The following is a 20179-nucleotide window of genomic DNA, read 5'->3' on the forward strand; positions in this document are numbered from 1 at the left end:
TACAAAGCCGAAATGTCATTCTAATAGCCGATGTACATTACTTTCTGCCGTGTACTGTACAAGATTACAAATGAAACTACAAGATTTTACATATTTCTAAACTAACTTATTTCTAATACAAGCTGATACCCGCGACTTCGTCCGCGTGGATTTGGGTTTTTAAAAATCCTGTGGAAACTGATTTTCTGGGATCAAAAGTAAGTACCCTGCAATGTAATGTGCAGAAATCGTCCTGTTACAGTTTTATTATAAGTATAGATGGTGTTGATGACTACTAGTCAAATGAGCGACTTTTTATCAAACGTCAAAACGATTGCTTAGTATGGGAGCTTGTATGAAATTCACAGTTGTGACGTCATACACATTTGACGTAATTTGATGTACTTTTTTAGTAGTTAAATCGATAATTTTAAATGGTTAACAAACTTAAAATTAAGGGCGGTCTTGGATTTTACGATTTTCGGAAGACCCTCTATTTAGTAATTTCTAAGAAATGATTTGTATTTGCCTATGTCAAAAATAAATCAGTGATTCTTAAATAGAGTCTTCCAAAATACGTAAAATCCACGTGCTTTGTTAGTGTTAATAGTAATAACCATTTTAAATTATCGATTAAACTAATAAGTACGTCAAATGATTGTGACGTCACATGCCAGTATTTCATAGCAGCACGCATACTAAGCGCGTGTTTTGACGTTTGATAAAAAGATGCTGATTTGATTAGTCGTCAAATACCGGATTATTACTTCCTACATCAATGCGTCGTTTCATAGCGTCGCATTTAATGCCTGCCAGGGTAGGTGAAGCCTCTACGTTTTGTTAGAAGTTCTTACTGTCAACTGTGGCACCGCCCGCGCCGGTCTATAGCTGGATGCATAGGCTGGATAGGACCCTGGCTCAGTCTATAATAAGTGTTTGCTCATGGAACTAGATGGCGCTTAGAGTTCATTTGGTCGCGCGTTTATTTGTTAACCTAGAAATCACATAAGCCAAGAGGTTTGAGTATTTGTTTATCACGATTAAGTTTTCCTTCACCTAGTGGTAGGGTTATATTACCATTAATTTTTCAGAACGCCTTGTACGCAACTTGCGTAGCTGAAGGCGTTATCAGGTACCATAGATATTAGATAACACACTATAGTCTATACTAAAAAAAAAATCTTTTTTATTCGTATAAACTATAAACTTTTACAAGTACTTACGAATAGTCGGATGCATCTACCCCTGGTTCGGAATGCCTTTCCTACCGAGAAGAACCAGCAAGAAACTCGGCGGTTGCTCTTTATACTACTAGGTGATGCCCGCGCCACGGGATGTAAACCTAAATCCACGTTAGCCCGCTATCATCTTAGACTGCATCATCACTTACCATCAGGTGAGATTGCAGTCAAGGGCTAACTTGTATCTGAATAAAAAAAAAAAACGTGGATGTAGTCGCGTATGATGTAGTAGTAGTGTAGTAGTAGGTATTTAAATAAAAGTAATTTCAATTTATTATTATTTTATTAACTAAAAAGCAAAAGATCAATAATACAAAAATCATTAAATCAATTAGTATCTTTCTAAGCACGGCAATATATTATTATTGTTAAATTAAACAATTACAAGTAAGCTGGTAATAATATTTGATATAGGTGAGTACTTGTGCTAAAATACAGTTTTAATTAACTTATTCATACTTAAACAACATAATTTTCATGTAGGTAGGTAGGATCGATAGTATTTTAAATTAAATAAAGTTTAGTTGCATGACAGGTAGTTAAGGATGCGTTACCTACATTGCTGCTTCTTTGAGTGATATTAAAATAGTTTTTCGTTGTGAACCTTCAATGGATTAAAGTAGTTAATTGTGTCAAATAATTAAACTTAGTTATTAATTTTAGAAATTGATGGCATTGAACGAATTATTTTATAAACATAAAAATACTGGCCATTGCATCCAACACAAACATACAGTCATACTCCACTCTTCCAGTGTGCGTTGCGCTTTATAACTTAGGCTCACCCTCTTCTAATTTGACCATCTTCTCAGAAATTTCCCATAGCTTCCGAGCTCTGCCCATATCACTTGCCGAACTGGACAGCGAACTCTCGTGGCAATCCGAAAAGTACTTGCCACTAACCTTTGTTAGATTTTCATCTACCGTCAACATGACAGACGTCTGACAACCTTCGACTGGGGTTTTGAAGAAACAATACTTAATCAAAGACAATCCCCAACTCAACGGTGCTGGGACGTTCCTCCAAATCCCACTGTCTATTAAACCAGGGTGCAGACAATTAGCTGTCACTCCCGTACCTTCCAATCTCCTCGCCAATTCCCGGGTGAACAAAATGTTTGCCTCCTTTGACACGTAGTACAAATACGCGGGATTTACTGTTAAAGGATTCGGATTGTCCAAATTTACGGATGCCAGTCGATACAAGGAGGATGCAACGACAACTATTCTTGACGGGGCATTCTTTTTCAACAAATCTATAAGGAGATGGGTTAATAGAAATGGTCCATAATGATTCGTGACCATAGTTAACTCTATGCCGTCTTCCGATTTGGCCTTCTTGAAGGATTCTGCGTACCCAGCGTTGTGAATTAATACGTCTAGGGATTTTTCGGTTTTGTTGATGTCTTGAGCGAAGGATCGTATGGACGCGAAAGAACTTAGGTCCAGTTTTTTGATGAGGATATTGCTGTTTTTTGTCGCTTCGATGATTTCGTCTGGAAGGAAATTAATTGTCATTAGTTAGATCAATTATCATCAATACATCGCTATGATCACAGATCTCTTCTAAGAATGAGAAAGAGTTTGTTAAAATAATATGAATAGATTTTTTTCCGTAAGTAAGTACCTCAAAAAGAAAAAAGGAACCTTTATGGGATCACTTCGTTGTCTGTCTGTCCGTGTCCGTCGTGTCTGTCATGAAAACCTATACGGTACTTCCCGTTGACCGAGAATCATTGGTAGGTAGATAGGTCTTATAGCACAAGTAAAGGAATAAATACGAAAACCGTGAATGTGTGGTGGTTCCATCACAAAAAATAATTAAAATGTGTTCATGAACAAATAATAATTAGTATTTTCAACTTTCAATGTAAGATTACTATACCATGTTGGGTATCACATGAGAGGGTTTTACCTGTACAGTCTAAAACAGATTTTTATTTATTTTTATGCATAACTATTTTTTATTTATCGTGCAAAATGAGTGCGTAACGGCCGTAATTCGTGACGCATATACCATATACCTGTCAGCTGTCACAACAACTGAACAATAGCTCACCTTTGACATGCCTTTGACTTTCTCAACCTTATCCAAACTCGAGGCCATAATAATCTTATTAGCTCCTAAGTTAGCCAATTTTTTTGCCGTTTACCTATAGTACGCGACAGATAAAGATGGCAGGCGGGGTAAGAGGCGGGGGGACGCCCCGCACACCTGTGCGGACGGCTGTGCGGGTGTGCAGGGCGTTCCCATCCCGATTGTCATCTCGATTCTCGACCTGTCACCATGTCGCGTAGGTTATATATTCTGTGACTATAGGTAGGTTAGGTAGGTATGTTAATAAGTAACAGTAGGATGAGCAGAACGGCGAGGAATAGCCAGTAAAGGTAGTTCGACTTCCAAGCCCCTGTTATGTTTGGGGTCCCATAAGGTGCTAGAAGGGCGACCTCGCACCGGAAAACGCAGCGTTGGAAGACCCCCCGCTAGGTGGGCAGCCGACATCAAAGGAACCACACTGGTTGGCAGCGGCGCAAGACCGTGGCGTGTGGAAGTACCTAGAAAAGACCTATTTTGATGATGATAATGGGCCATTTTCGGCTGCCGCACCAACCCGTGCTTTCGTGATTCCTTTCGTCAAAGGTTGCCTGGAAGACATCGCTTTAGCGATAAGGCCGCCTTTGCATGCTACGGCTATTAGATTAAGATCCTTGTATGTTTTAACTATGTTTATTTGTGTTGTTGTTGTGTGCAATAAAGTATTTAAAAAAATGAGACCTTACCTTTGACTTTCTCCGCTTTATCCAAGCTCCGGCAAGCCATGATGACCTTGGCGCCTCGCTTGGCCAACTCCTTAGCAGTTTCCTTCCCTATCCCACTGGTACAGCCCGTCACAATCACCGTCTTCCCATCCATCCTGGTCTCTTCCCTGTACCTTCCACAGGTTAGCTTGGCGTAGAGGCGGAGTAGAAAGAATAGCAGGAGTAGACCAAGTATGGCGAGTAGACCGATGAGTAACACGGCGGGGAGTAGCCAGTAAAGGTAGTTCGACTTCCAAGCCTCAGCTACAATCATGTCTAGAACAAATAACCGCAGCGGTTTTATTTTATTGTTAAGCTAATCGCATATTACAACATGCGCCGCACGCATTTCAACGGTGGTCACGGCCACGGATTTAGAGTGACTTATAATACGGTATTTGACAACTAGTCAAATCAGTAACTTTTTATCAAACGTCAAAACGCGCGCTTAGTATGCGAGATTCTATGAAATACCGGTGTGTGACGTCACAATCATTTGACGTGCTTTTTTAGTTTAATCGATAATTTAAAATGGTTATTTCACTTAAAACCAACAAAGGAAGTGGATTTTACGTATTTTGGAAGACCCTCTATTTAATAATCACTGAGTAATAATTAATTTTTGATGTAGTCAAATACCCGATTTTAATATCTTTATTAAGTAGCACTCGTAAGATATCGGTCCATGCGTTTAGCATAGCTAGAGTACGAATGGAACGAGTATAATCTAAATATATAAAAGGAAAAGGTGACTGACTGACTGACTGATCTATCAACGCAGAGGTCAAACTACTGGACGGATCAGGCTGAAATTTGGCATGCAGATAGCTATTATGACGTAGGCATCCGCGAAGAAAGGATTTTCGAAAATTCAACCCCTGAAGGGGTGAAATAGGGGTTTGAAATTTGTGTAGTCCACGCGGACGAAGTCGCGAGCATAAGCTAGTATAATATAAATTCATGAACTCTAGGTACCGAACAGTCCGAACTCTTTTCGCGTTGCGCTTTACAGTTTACACCCAACACCTATGTCGTGTGAAAATAAAAATAGGTAGGTATTTATTTTTGACAAAATCTAGCGCCACCTACCTAGCAAGTTGGTTAGTTTAATGAAAATTGGGGAAACCCAAATGGGTTGCCGGTTGCAAATGAAGAAATACGTGTTTCAGGATTTTTGGATATTCCACCCCCACGCTGATTTTATAAATTCCACCCGAGTGAAGCCCGGGCGCAGTGATAAGCAGTGATAGCCTAGTGGTTAGGACGTCCGCCTTCTAATCGGAGGTCGGGGGTTCGATCCCGGGCACGCACCTCTAACTTTTCGGAGTTATGTGCGTTTTAATTAATTAAATATCACTTGCTTTAACGGTGAAGGAAAACATCGTGAGGAAACCTGCATGCCTGAGAGTTCTCCATAATGTTCTCAAAGGTGTGTGAAGTCTACCAATCCGCACATGGCCAGCGTGGTAGACTATGGTCAAAACCCTTCTCACTCTGAGAGGAGACCCGCGCTCTGTAGTGAGCCGGTGATGGGTTGATCATGATGATGATGATGAAGCCCGGGCGGATCAGCTAGTGTAATTATAATTATATTGTAATTTGTAATATCTACTCGCGTCTCGCATGTGCCAAACCCAAATATCTTACATAATACATATCTTTACTATGATAACTGGTCTAAGACCGACTTATTCTCGATAAGAGAATGCGATCTACAAAAAAATTGCAAAATTTCAGTTTCTAGACAGTTTGAGCTGTTTTTGTTGCGAAAAATCCTAGCGTGTTACGATGCTACGGTTGCTTTACATGCTGAATAGATCTAAGCTTTAGCGCGCCACAAAATTAAAGTGGCGTCATCTAGCATAGCACGTTGAAAACTTTTACATCTTAGTAGAGTATAGAGGTCGTATTGTAGACAGAGCACAGACAGAGTAATAAAGTCTTTATTACTCTGTCGGCTGGTATAGACTAGAGTAAAGACTACAGACACAGAATGGACACAGATATGTCCAGATATGCAACTAGCGTGGCCCCCTCAGTCCCTCTCGCTCAAGCAGAGGTATTTACTTGTGAAATGTTATTCCGTCTATTTTACGTTCGCTTCGGCTATTGTTGCCTAGTATACTGCAACCCACCATTGCACAATAACTTCAAAAACAAAAAACAACAAAACGAATCAATTATTTATTTACAATGCTTGAGTCAACATAACCTCACTTTACGTTGTTTGCCAAAATCTCACGTACAAATACATTTTGGCAAACAAAAAAAAGTGGCCACGGTGATAAGGACAAAACTTAATCATTTTGTCACGTTCTAATAAAAGCTTAAATGCATTTAGCTATCTCGCTCTGACAGTAAGTGTCACAATAGGGCTACTTCTAATAGTCCTTGTTCTGAGACTACAGACTACTCTGTGCTACAGAGCTCTAAGACTACGGCTCCTGGCACTATTTATGAAAACATACGTGGGTAGGTAGGTATGTGACGTTTTGTCGGTCTCAACGACAGAGACAGCGCTCTACGAAACTCTTTCTAAAGGTCTATAAGGCTTATTAAAGCAGGGATTTATTATTCGATGTGTTTAGGGTAATTTGCCGTAAAACAGGTGGTAACTCTGTTTTTCACACAAGCACATAGCGTGACATACATATATGTCATTCGGACTATAGTAACGAATCGATTGAAAAACCCCATTCATCAAATCGGCTTAGTAGTTTAGGCACTACGATGGAACATACACAAATACAAACATACATAGTAATACATACATACATAGTAATTTATGAAATTATGGATCAAAATGGATAGCGGGATAATATTGTACCTACTTATATAGCGGGAAAAGCGGGAATAAAGGGTTAGTATTCGAGGGAGAAGGACCAAAAATATGGTGGAAATCTTTGAGTGAAAAGGAGGGCCCAACGGGACTCACCTGGGTGTTATATCAATTATTCCTTCGATAGGTACACTTCACTGGTCGCTGATTTTAACACTCGTTCCACCATAAGTAATTAATTTATTTAATGCGAGCGATTAGCGGCGGCGTAAGTCAAGGTTCGACTAAACTTCTTCCTAATGAGTTTTTCTATGATTGCAGTTTTGTCTCTTTCGGTCCCGGGCCAATGTATATGGATAGGAGTAGGTTGGAAAAAATAAATATTTTATATAGTTTCGAGTGTGTAGGCATAAGATTTGTACAGTAAAAATGGCGTAAGGAACTACATACCTAGACTGCTAAAATCATAACCCTGTGGCTCTACCGCGGTTGTTTGACAGCTACAATGTCACGATCGCAATCATCTCTGATTGGTTAATGCTCGCTCACTATTGGCCACAATGCACTGTTGCAACAAAAATCGCACAAATTCAGCCAATCAGAACAATTGAGATTTGTAATAATGATTGATGCAGGTTTTAGACAATCGCCCTACCGCTTTGCAGTTGTCGGATAAAAACATGCGGTGCGTGGTGTAATATGCTATCAACTTTATAATAAGATGCTGATACAAATGACACAACAAATTAACCTAAAATCTAAATTAAATGGATTTACATTAATGCTATCCTTTTCCGCAGGGACCATTATGAGAAGGACGAAATAACACTCATGTGACGAAATTACGTAAGTTTCGCTTACAAACCTATTAGCACCAATATTCGTAGTCTTAAATCTTAAATCTAAATATTATAAAAACCCGGCCAAGTGCGAGTCAGACTCCCGCAACGAGGGTTCCGTACTACAGTCGTATTTTTTCGACATTTTGCACGATAATTCCAAAATTGAAAAGAATTTTTTTTTTATGTAATCACAAATTCAGGGTTTTCAGATTTTTCCTCGAATGTCTGCTATAAGACCTACCTGCCTACCTGCCAAATTTCATGATTCTAAGGTCAACGGGAAGTACCCTGTAGGTTTCTTGACAGACCGACAGACAGACAGACAGACAACAAAGTGATCCTATAAGGGTTCCGTTTTTCCTTTTGATGTACGGAAGCCTGAAAAGGAAAAGGTGACTGACTGTTTGACTGACTGACTGACTGATCTATCAACACACAGCTCAAACTACTGGACAGATCGGGCTGAAATTTGGCATGCCAGATAGCTATTATGACGTAGGCATCCGCCGTTACAGCAAGTGATATTTAATTGTTTTAAAAGCGCACATAACCCCGAAAAGTTAGTGGTGCATGCCCGGGATCGAACCTCCGACTTCCCGAAAAGAAGGCGGACGTCTTAACCACTAGGCTATCACGGCTTACTCGCTAGGTCAATATTTGTACACAACTCTAAACTATTTTTAACTAAATAGCTGTGCGATTGCGGAAGAATGACAGCTACAATGTCACGATCGCAATCACCTCTGATTGGTTGACGATCACTCACTATTGGCTACAATGCATTGTTGCAACAAGAATAGCACAAATTCAGCCAATCACAACAATTGAGATTGTAATTGAAATCTAGTACTATGCTTTTCCGCAAGCAACATTTTGAAAGGGATAGCAATAGATTTAGACTTGTCATTTTAATTTTGATTAGCGAATTGTGGTACAACGGAGTTAGCCACAATATCGCATTCCAAAACAAAAGTTTTTACTTTTTTGTGTTAATAAAATTGTAACTCGATACATTAGGTAACTGAATATATAACGTCCTATTTTTATAGAAATTCGATCCATTGTTATTATCAAGTTAAGCAACTTTGAGCATTCGGTAGTACTAGTTAGTAGGTATACCTATTGTGTGGTATTGTTATTTGTGACATTGTTAGGCATTGATGATGACCTCTTTTACTGTGCGGAGTCCCTCAAGGTCCTGGGTTTGATAGCATTCTGGTAGCATACAGCATTCTGGTTACTTCAGTACCCTTATTATAAATGCGAAAGTGTTTGTTTGTTGGTTTGTTGGTTTGTCCTTCAATCACGTCGCAACGGTGCAATGGATGTACGTGATTTCTTGCATGGGTATAGATAAAGACCTGGAGTGACATAGGCTACTTTTTATCCCGAAAATCAAAGTGTTCCCACGGGATTTTTATAAACCTAATTCCACGCGGACGAAGTCGCGGGCATCAGCTAGTCCTGATAGAGCAGAGTTATAGCACAGTATTCGATAGTAACTACCTTTGTTTTTTATCGCTGGGAAAAGCCAGCCAGCCAGCCAGTCAGTCAGTCAGTCAGTCAGCCAGCCAGCCAGCCAGCCAGCGACCTCGCACTGAAAGACCCCCCACTAGGTAGACGGACGACATCAGACGAGTCGCAGGGAGCCTCTGGATTGCGGGGGCGCAAGACCGTGGCGTGTGGAAGTCCCTACAAGAGACCTATGTCCAGCAGGAGACGTCTATCGGTTGATGATGATGATGATGATACTACCTAACTTTGTACACAGAACTTTTAATCTTTAAATGAAATCTAGGGCCTCCCAGCCTCTACCTACCTACTACACGGATATTATGATTTAAATTGTCGTCACGTAAACATCCTCATGTTTAAGAATTCAGCTTGTTTCTTTGCTATAAGAGACGATGACTCTGTGAGATGAGACTTGAGTACGTAATAGTGATGTAACGAATATTCGCATTCACATTCGCGGATATTCGCATATTTTTGCATATTCGCATTCGCATTCCGCGAAATTACTGCGAATGTTTTGTGAACATATTTTTTTTTTGATGTAAGTAATAATCCATACTAATATTATAAATGCGAAAGTTTGTCTGTCTGTCTGTCTGCTAGCCTTTCACAGCCCATCCGTTCAACCGATTTTGACGAAACTTTATACAGCGATAGCTTGCATCCCGGGGAAGGACATAGGCTACTTTTTATCCCGGAAAATCAAAGAGTTCCCACGGGATTTTTAAATACCTAAATCCACGCGGACGAAGTCGCGGGCATCCTCTAGTTGGTTAATAAAACCAAATCCATTAATTTCTTATGTTTTTTAATGTAATACAAGTAACTTAACCTCGTAATCACATTATCAGTCTTCTTATGACGATATCGACTATATGACGACCTCCCTGGCGCAGTGGTGAGCGCTGTGGTCTTAATAGTGGGAGGTCCCGGGTTCGATTCCTGGCAGGGGTTTGGAATTTTATAATTTCTAAATTTCTGGTCTGGTCTGGTGGGAGACTTCGGCCGTGGCTAGTTACCACCCTACCGGCAAAGCCGTGCCGCCAAGCGATTTAGCGTTCCGGTACGATGCCGTGTAGAAACCAAAGGGGTATGGGTTTAATAAAAAAAACTGCCATACCCCTTCCAGGTTAGCCCGCTATCATCTTAGACTGCATCATCACTTACCACCAGGTGAGATTGCAGTCAAGGGCTAACTTGTATCTGAATAAAAAAAAATAAAAAATTATTATTTGGTAACGGGACTGCCGCCAAGGTCACCAAGCCGTAGACAAATGGCGCCAAATTTAAACAAAAACTGATTATTCGCATTCGCATGCGCGAATCCCCAATCTATAACATTCCTAACATCACTAGTATCTTCGTAGTTCGTCTTTTACAAACTAATTACTGTGTAGGTAAAGAAGATACCGTTTTCTTGGAAAAATATGTTTTCCTTTGTGTTTCGAACTTAGTATAATAGTACACGCGAAAAAATATATATTACTAGAATCTAGTACCTAACTAGATGATGCTCGCGACTTCGTTCGCGTGGAATTCGGTTTTTAAAATCCCGTGGGAACTTTTAGATTTCCCAGGATAAAAAGTTGCCTATGTCACTCTCCAGGTCTTTATCTATACCCATGCAAAAAATCACGTCAATCCGTTTTATCGTTGCGACGTGATTGAAGGACCAATCAACAAACCAACAAATAAACACACTTTCGCATTCATAATAAGTGTACTGCTGATAAGGGTACTTAACATAAATATCTTTGATCATTTATCGTTTTGCATTTTATGTCTTTTTTCTTGTACCTTTATTTGTATTTAAATTTATTATTAATCATCTAGTTAGTGTAAGTGGCACTGCCGTTCTAATAAGATATAAAATAAATAAAAATAAAATAAAAATAAAATAAATAAAACGCACATAACTGTGAAAAGTTAGAGGTGCGTGCCCGGTAGGGCGATTGTCTAAAACCTGCATCAATCATTATTACAATCTCAATTGTTCTGATTGGCTGAATTTGTGCGATTCTTGTTGCAACAATGCATTGTAGCCAATAGTGCGCGAGCATTAACCAATCAGAGATGATTGCGATCGTGACATTGTAGCTGTCAAACAACCGCGGTAGGGCCACGGGTTCGAATCCCCGACCTGCGATTAGAAGGCGGACGTCCTAACCACTAGGCTATCACAGCTTATTACACTATACGTATACGTCCCGCAAATTGCTATTGCGCTGGGACCATATCTAATTAACAACGAAATGACGTCATTTTGACGTCAACCGAAATAAAAATATACCATCAGCTCGAAACTTCAGTCTAGTGCTGACGTCAATAAAATGGCGGCCACGCACATTAGCAATTTGCGGGACTTATAACTGAATTCATCTTTTATTGTTGTCTCGATTAGGAACGAAAGAAAGTGACTAGCGACTGTGCTTACTTAGGTGTAAATGAAAAGTTGTTTATGTTATCTAATACCTAGTCAAAGAAAGTCAGCGCTTATTGTCGAAACATCAAAACTAATGACGTACCTACATTTTAAAAGTTGAATCGTAGTCGTATCGTAATGCTCGAGAGAGCACTCTCTTTTTTTACGGTTCCGTACCTCAAATGGAAAAACGGAACCTTTACATCACTTGGTTGTCTGTCTGTCGGTCTGTCAAGAAACCTACAGGGTACTTCCCGTTGACCTAGAATCATGAAATTTGGCAGGTAGGTAGGTCTTATAGCAGACATTCGGGGAAAAATCTGAAATCCGTGAATTTGTGGTTACATCAGATTAATTAGTATTTTCAATTTTCGAAGTAAGATAACTATATCAAATGGGGTATCATATGAAAGGACTGATGTACGGAACCCTCGTTACGCGAGCCTGACTCGGACTTGGCCGCCGCCGTTGTCGTATTTTTTCGACATTTTGCATGATAAATCAAAAACTATGATTCATAAAAATAAATAAAAATCTGTTTTAGAATCCACAAGTGAAGCCCTTTCATATGATACCCCACTTGATATAATGTGATTATCTTACTTTTATAATTGAAAATACTAATTATTATAGTTCATGAATGAACACAATTTAATTTTTTTGTGTGATGTAACCACAAATTCACGGTTTTCAGATTTTTCCCCGAATGTCAGCTATAAGAGCTACCTACCTGCCAAAATTAATGATTCTAGGTCAACGGGAAGTACCCTGTAGGTTTGTTGACAGACAGACAGACGGACAGACAGAACGTATAAATAAACGCATAGGATCTCTATGCATAGGTAGGTTTAGTGCTAGTCTATGACCTGTCTAGAATCTAAATAGGTAGGTAGGTATTCCTATGATATGAAATTAAATCATAATTGTACATCAAATCTTTGACAAGAGCCACCGACGAGTGGTTCTTGCTGGTTCTTCTCGGTAGGAAAGGCATTCCGAACCAGTGGTAGATGCATTTGACGATCCAAAAGTACTTGTAAAAGTTTAATTGAATAAAAAAAAATAACTTACCTTTAATGAAGACCACGTGTTTTAAATAATTATAAAAAAAACTAGCTAAGTAATTATTTATTATTCCAGCTAAGTAATTCTTTATTATTCCACACGAGTCACGAGTCACGATTCACGACCGTATACAATAACGTTTCACAACAAACTGGCAGTTGTAACTTGTAAGTTTGTAAGTTGTAACTGTTAGCCCGCCTTCAAGACGAGAAGATTTCGAATAGCTATGAAAAGCAAATAAGATGTAAGTCCCGCAAATAGCTATTGCGCTGGAACCATATCTCATTAACATCGAATTGAATTTGACGTCAGCCGAAATAAAAATATACCATCCAGCTCGAAACTTCAGTCTAGTGCTGACGTCGATTAGAAATTTGCGGGACTTATACCTAGTGATAGCCTAGTGGCTTAAGACGTCCGCCTCCTATTCGAGAGGTCGGGGGTTCGATCCCGGGCACGCAGCCGTGACGCAGCTCTAACTTTTCGGAGTTATGAGCGTTTTAAGAAATGAAATATTCAGAGCCTCAGCCTCAATAGCTTAACGGTCAAGGAGCGGACTGAATTCCGAAAGGTCGGCGGTTCAAACCCCACCCGTTGCACTATTGTCGTACCCACTCCTAGCACAAGCTTTCTGCTTTACGCTTAATTGGAGGGGAAAGGGGAATATTAGTCATAATTACAAATTCTTTATAAAAAATTATCACTTGCTTTGACGGTAGAGGAAAACATCGTAAGGAAATCTGCATGCCTGAGAGTTCTCCATAATGTTCTCAAAGGTGTGTGAAGTCTACCAATCCGCACATGGCCAGCGTGGTAGACTATGGCCAAAACGTTTCTCACTAAGAGAGGAGACCCGTGCTCTGTAGTGAGCCGGCGATGGATCATGATGGTGATGATGATGATGATTACCTGCGTTGGTTCCTTAATGCTTTTTCTAGAGATCCTACAGTCTACAAGAACTTATTCGATACCTAAATGATTACTAAGAGCAGCTCTACTTATATGAGTAGAGGAAAAGAAAGAAAGAAAGAAAAGACGTTTATTTATGCAATTGTGCCACACATGACAATTTAAAGCTAAGAGCTGGTTATTCCGGCGCTTCTTCCACCTGAGAACAAGCAAAAGAAGCGCCGGAACAAACTGTCATATTGTGTCAGAGGAAACCCGTCCTCTGTAGTGAGCCGGCGATGGGTTGATCATAATCAAATACCGTATTGAACGGGGGCCTCATTAAAGTGAATATCGCCCCAGGCCTCCGAGGGACTTATAGTCCGCTGTAGATGGTGACTAAGTGATTATGGCAGATGATTTCTCTATAGAAATTCGAAGGCATTGACTTGAGCCGTTTTCTCTCGTTAACCGTTGATCAAGTCACATTATGTTGTATATCTTGTATATAATCTAAGTGTTTACTATTTTGTATGTAATGGTTATTATTACTCATGTACTTTCTATAGGTACCTATTTGAATTACCTATCACAGCTTTCTGCTGTTTCTGTAATAGTTATGTAATATTTTTTGTGTGCAATAAAGTATTTCTATCTATCTTTCTATCTTTCTATACCTATAGAAACCTGTGATAGGTTAAGACGTCCGTCTACTATTCGGAGGTCGGGGGTTCAATCCCGGGCATGCACCTCTATCCTTCTATTCGGTGGTCGGGGGTTCAAAACTTCTATCTTTTCGGAGTTATGTGCTATTTAAGTAAGTCATCATCATGATCAACCCATCGCCGCACCGGCTCACTACAGAGCACGGATCTCCTCTCAGAGTGAGATAGCCATAGTCTACCACGCCGGCCATGTGCGGATTGGTAGACTTCACACACCTTTGAGAACATTATGGAGAACTCTCAGGCATGCACGTTTCCTCACGAAGTTTTCCTTCACCGTTAAAGCAAGTGATATTAAAGGCACATCACTCCGAAAAGTTAGAGGTGCGTACCCGGGATCGAATCCCCGACCTCCGATTGGAAGGCGGACGTTCTAACCACTAGGCTACCACAGCTTACTCAGGTAAAAGTAATTATTATTTAAACTGTAGAAACTTTAGAAAGTGTGACGGAAAACAGAAACTGTAAAGAAGAACGTCATTTCCTTGTAAATATGTACCTTGCGAAAACTGAACACTTATAGGCCGGACTAAAGCTACGGCCACACCTGCGCGTCATGAACGCGGGAGGCGGGAGCGTCCACGTCCACGATGTAAATCAATGCAGCCCCCCTAGCATGGGCAGGAGACAAAAATTTTATCCCCCAATTATATCCACTGACGAGGGATAAAATTTACTTGTCCACCTCTCAAAGCACGGCAACAGGGGAGAGGAGAAGTTTATCCCTAATTCGGGGACAATTTTATCCTCGACATTAGACGTGGGTTTAAGTTTATTCTCAATTCTCATAGAACTTAAAAAATCAAAACATGTCTCGCGGTACCTGTTGGGTTTAGGTTATGTTTGGGTTGTGTTTGGGTTATGTTTGGGTTATGTTTGTGTTATGTTTGGGTTGTGTTTGGGTTATGTTTGGAATATGGTTGGGTTAGGTTAACCCAACATAGGTCCCAAATACCAATTACCATTAACCCAATAAAGGTAAAGGAAAAGATCCAAAAACCGAAAAGTCCCCCGTTTTATTCACTGTGGATAATTATATCCACCCGTGAGCCCATGCTCGGAGAGTGGATAAAGCTGTCGGAGGGGATAAAGATTTTACCCTTTCCCCGGGGAGAAAATTATATCCCCGCCCATGCTAACCCTGCAGGTGTATAGATAGATAGTTCAATCCACGATGACGCGCCCCAGTTTTTGTCCCAATCAGTTACAATGCAAAATATGCTATGTGCTGAGACTGTGAGTTTTATCGTAAGTCATAACGATGTGGGCATACGCACAAGAAGATAAATTATCTAGAAATCCCTCCCCGCAACCTTGGTTTCCCCGCACCAAAAATAGTGGGGTGCGTCTTCGTGGATTGAACTTTCTATATCTACAGTTCCCAGCAGGTAAATAGTCGCGCCCGACCTACGATGCAATGTGACCCCCCCCCCTCCCCCTCCCCCCGCCTTATACCCCGATTGCCATCTCGCCTACTATATCTCGCGTACTATACCTACTTCAAAAGTTATGATAATATCATCGTGACAAGTCTATGTCCGCGGTTCAGAGAAACGATGGTAATGACAATCGATTTGTTTTGCCGACTGTACAAAAACACTTTAATATTATGCGCGAGCGCATCTCGCAAATCCGTACAGTCAAGTACATACGAGTTTAAATAAACACTTGTTATATTTAATATTGTTAAAGTCCACGAATAGATTCGTGTTTCTCGTACGGCTTTTACGAATAGGTAGTATCTTACTGTCCAATATTCATCAACTGATAGACTGACATAAGTTTCTTGTAGTGTACACTGAAGGAGGCCGCGGAGCGGGAACGAGAGCTGGACGCCGACGCCCACCCGCTCCGCAGTGGACAGGGGAGGAGAAGGAGGCAGTATGCTCACCTTCTCCTGCCCAGGCATTGGGAGTAAACTTGTGCCGGTCCAACGCCAGGACGTCTCAGTCGCATCCGATATCCGGGATCCTGAGACGTCTTATACTTGACGCGGACGGCACCGCTGGGTTTTTTAGTGGGTATGCTGATGGCGGTTAAAAAACAGCGAGTTAGTCCCACATACCCGCCCTTGTGCGGCAAGCCTAATAGCATTTTTACCAGCGGAAAAAAAGGTACATCCACTCGCCGCTCGCAGTTTTGCGTCACCTGAATCTAGCGGCTTTCTATGACTCGCGTATTCAATCCACCTAGTGAGGGGGTCTTCAAACGCTACACTTGCACAAGGTCACCGTTCTAGCGCCTTGCGACCCCAACGTCAATCGGTTTTGCGATGGTTGCTAACTATAGGCCCCATAAGTAAGCCCATAGTCACTCAGCGGGCGATAAAGAAAGCAATGCTTTACATTCTAAAACAATTTTTATTTATTTTTATGCCCAATAGTTTTTGATTTATCGTGCAAAATTTTGAAAAAATAGAACTGTAGTACCTCGGTGCGCGAGTCTGAATCGCATTTTACCGGTTTTTTCTCTGTACCTACATACGGAATCCTACAAAGGTTAATTAATATTTATGTAATGCACTTTTGTTTCGCATTGTACTTTCCAAAGAAAGCTGTTGTTTTCTATGTAGAGGTGGTAAGGAAAGGTTACTTGACCGCGCATAACTTATTGACACACATCATGATCACGGTAATGTTATCTATACAGTATTCCAACTTCATACAAACGGGCGAAACGCGAACGATACCTACGCGCCTCGATCTTGCGGTGCGCTCGCGGTGCAGCCAGTCGCGACTGTGCCGCAGTGACGAACGGACGGTGTTTTGTTTTTATAATAACCGCGCGATATTTTCACTAAAAATAAGTTCAAGTACCTACATATTTAATATGACAAGTACATATTTAAACACAAAGTAGGCAAATGACAAGTACATATTTAAACACAAAGTAGGCAAATGTAATTAAAATGCCGGAGGCGGGCAGCCCTATCGCATGTTTACGTACCGCGCGGCGGTAGGTATTTATTTAAAGATACGGCCGAGTTACAATACTGTATAGATAACATTACCGTGTCATGATGTAACGCGTTCGTAAATGTTCGTACGGTATGCGGCCGAAAGTGATGAATTATAGTATTATAATTAGGTATGCTAGCTGTCCCGGCGAACTTCGTACCGCCTAACAGTCGATTCTTTTTCAGGCATTTTTTTTTAATTTTTCTCTCCGTAAGAACCATCCTCCTACTCAAGGAATATTATATAAAAAGAATTAGCGCAATCGGTTCAGCTGTTCTCGAGATTTGCGATCAGAAACACATTTAGCGATTATTTTTTATACATAGAGATTAATGGAAAGGAGTCACGACCCTCAGCAATAAGGTAGAACTGATTTGACTATTAAACACCGGAGTTTATTCGGCGATTGAAAAATCAACTCCTTATTTATGGCTATGCAAGTCATTGTTATGAGTATACATAGTCTGTGTCAATCTTGATACAAGAGGTCGGTGTCATTAGTCATTAGTCTTAGTTAGAAAAAGTCATCTTGTGATTTGTGATTATTAAATTATAATATATTTTCTATACACTTGATGCAGGCTATTTTATTGTTACATTATTTATAATAAAGCATTATAAATTATACATGGTGTCAGAAGTGTCCGTGGGAAACAAACATGCCGGACACAAAAGTTGAGAGACAGCACGGAAGGACAAACAATGTCACCGAAGTCACATCAAAAAGGCTCAATATAGTCGTGAACACGTTAAGCCTATGAGCTCCTGGAGGGCAATTGGCAGTTAATTGGAAGAAGTGGCAACAAGCATTTGGCATATTTTTAGAAGGCCAGAAGTGGCCTTTCCGAGGAATCGTGATGCAAGAAAAGTCGCAGTAGTTTTTACATTTTAATAGGCAGTGAAAATGCCTGGAAATATTCAACACTTTCAGTCTAGACATAGAAGAAATTACGTACAGTCAACTAATAAAGAAATTTGAAGAATATTTTGTGCCGAAAAGAAACAGAACCTATGAATGCTACAAGTTTTTTACAACAAACACAAAATGTAGGTGAAAGTCTGGAAGACTTCCTTAACACGTTTAATAAACAAAGTAAGTCCTGACGAATTCGAGAGTTACAAGAAGAATGATAAAGGATATTTATATCACTAACATGCATGAAAATTATCAAACATGTTCGGGAGAAAAACTTTTACCTCGAAAGGATTTGACCCTAGAACGGGCAAGGAATCTGTCAAAAACTATAGTGTCGCAAAGTCTCATGCAGCCGAATTCAAGGAATCTACTAATGTGTTCTTCCAACGTCAGTCACTCAGTCAGTCTAGTTCACAGTCAAGAGCAACCCGGTCGCAGTCACAGAATCACTGGCTCAGTCAAAGACATTAGATCACAGTCTCAAAAATCGGAATATATGTACTCGGTGTGGCAAAGTTCAATCGATTTAATGGTACCAGCCGCAATCCAAGGTGCAAAAAGTGTTCATTTTTAGGTCATTATGCAGCATTTTGTAAGTCTAAACAAGTGAAATATGTACAACAAGAGGATAATGATACATATGAAGGTAATGAGTCAAACTGTTTATTTGTCGGGCATTTAAATTCAAGTCTATCTACAAATGCAGATTGGAGTGTTAATTTTTTAATTAATAACATAAATGTACAGTGTATTTTAGATACAGGAAGTGATGCTAATGTCATGTCATATAATTTGTTTCAGTCATTAAATGTCATTGAGAATTTGTCACCTTGTCATGCCAAAGTAACGTCTTATTGTGGAAATAGTATTCCAATATTAGGTCAACAAAAGCTTGAATGTACCTATCATATAAATAGTCAATCTCAGTCAAAAACAATTAATTTTATTATAGCAAATGTGTCGTCTCCAACTGTCATTGGTAAAAGTACATGTACAGAGTTAGGTCTTATTAAAAGAGTCTTTAATATAGCCAAGTCAGATGATTGTCAAAGTGTATGTCAGAATTATGAGTCAAACCCAGTCACAAGTCATTGTCAAGTGTATGTCAGAACTATGAGTCAAATCCAGTCACAAGTGATAGTCAAACTCTGTCCGAGTCTCATAATTGTCAAGTTAACAATAATAATTGTCAGTCACAGTCACATTATAAAATAATTGTCATGTTCAGTCACATTTACAGTCATATTATATTAATAATAATAATGATTTACAGAGTCTTTTGTCTAAGTATAAATCTGTATTCGATGGATTGGGCTGTCTACCTGGTGAGTGTCACATTACTGTCAATAAAGATGTCCGTCCCAAAATTGATCCACCACGGAAAGTTCCATTCTCATTACATGATAGACTGAAGAAGGAATTGGACCATATGGAAAGTCTGGATGTCATCACCAAGGTTACCGAGCCAACGTCATGGGTGAGTTCACTTATTTTAGTCGAAAAGAAAAATGGTCACTTAGAGTCTGTCTTGACCCAAGAAATTTGAACGAAGCGATATGTAGATCACATTATCCAATACCTACTATTGATATTGTGCGATCCAAGCTACATGGAGCATCATATTTTTCTACGCTGGATGCTAGCAGTGGATTTTGGGTTATCTGTCTTGATTTAGAAAGTTCAATGTTGTGTACATTCAACACCCCATTTGGCCGGTACAGGTTTAGAGATTACCTTTTGGTATCAACTGTGCCCCTGAAATATTTCATAGAATTATGACAGAAACATTTGGTGTACTACCTGGAGTCATGGTGTATGCTGATGATATTTTAGTCTATGGCAAGGATCGTCAAGAACATGATGAAAATCTACAAAGAGTGTTTAAAAAAGCTCAAGAAGTCAACCTAAAGTTTAATAAAAGTAAGTGTAAATTTGGTCATACACAAGTCAAATATTTAGGACATATATTTTCAAAAATGGAGTGTCCCCCGACCCAGATAAAGTCAGGGCTATCAAAGATATGCCGTCGCCTGTCTGTCTCAAGGATCTAC

General features: G+C 39.9%; 1 protein-coding gene across 1 annotated transcript; it reads right to left on the reverse strand.

The window, feature by feature from the left end:
* Positions 1–1797: 1797 nt before the first annotated feature.
* On the reverse strand, positions 1798–12807 carry LOC117993716 (retinol dehydrogenase 14). Its single transcript, XM_034981527.2, has 3 exons — positions 12649–12807; positions 4002–4295; positions 1798–2716 (listed from the first exon to the last, which is right to left on the reverse strand). The coding sequence occupies exons 2-3, from the start codon at positions 4291–4293 to the stop codon at positions 1989–1991; spliced, it is 1020 nt and encodes a 339-aa protein (XP_034837418.1). The 5' UTR covers positions 4294–4295; positions 12649–12807; the 3' UTR covers positions 1798–1988.
* Positions 12808–20179: the final 7372 nt, after the last annotated feature.

The sequence above is a fragment of the Maniola hyperantus genome, chromosome 24 (genome assembly GCF_902806685.2).
Source record: "Maniola hyperantus chromosome 24, iAphHyp1.2, whole genome shotgun sequence".
Taxonomy (NCBI): domain Eukaryota; kingdom Metazoa; phylum Arthropoda; class Insecta; order Lepidoptera; family Nymphalidae; genus Maniola; species Maniola hyperantus.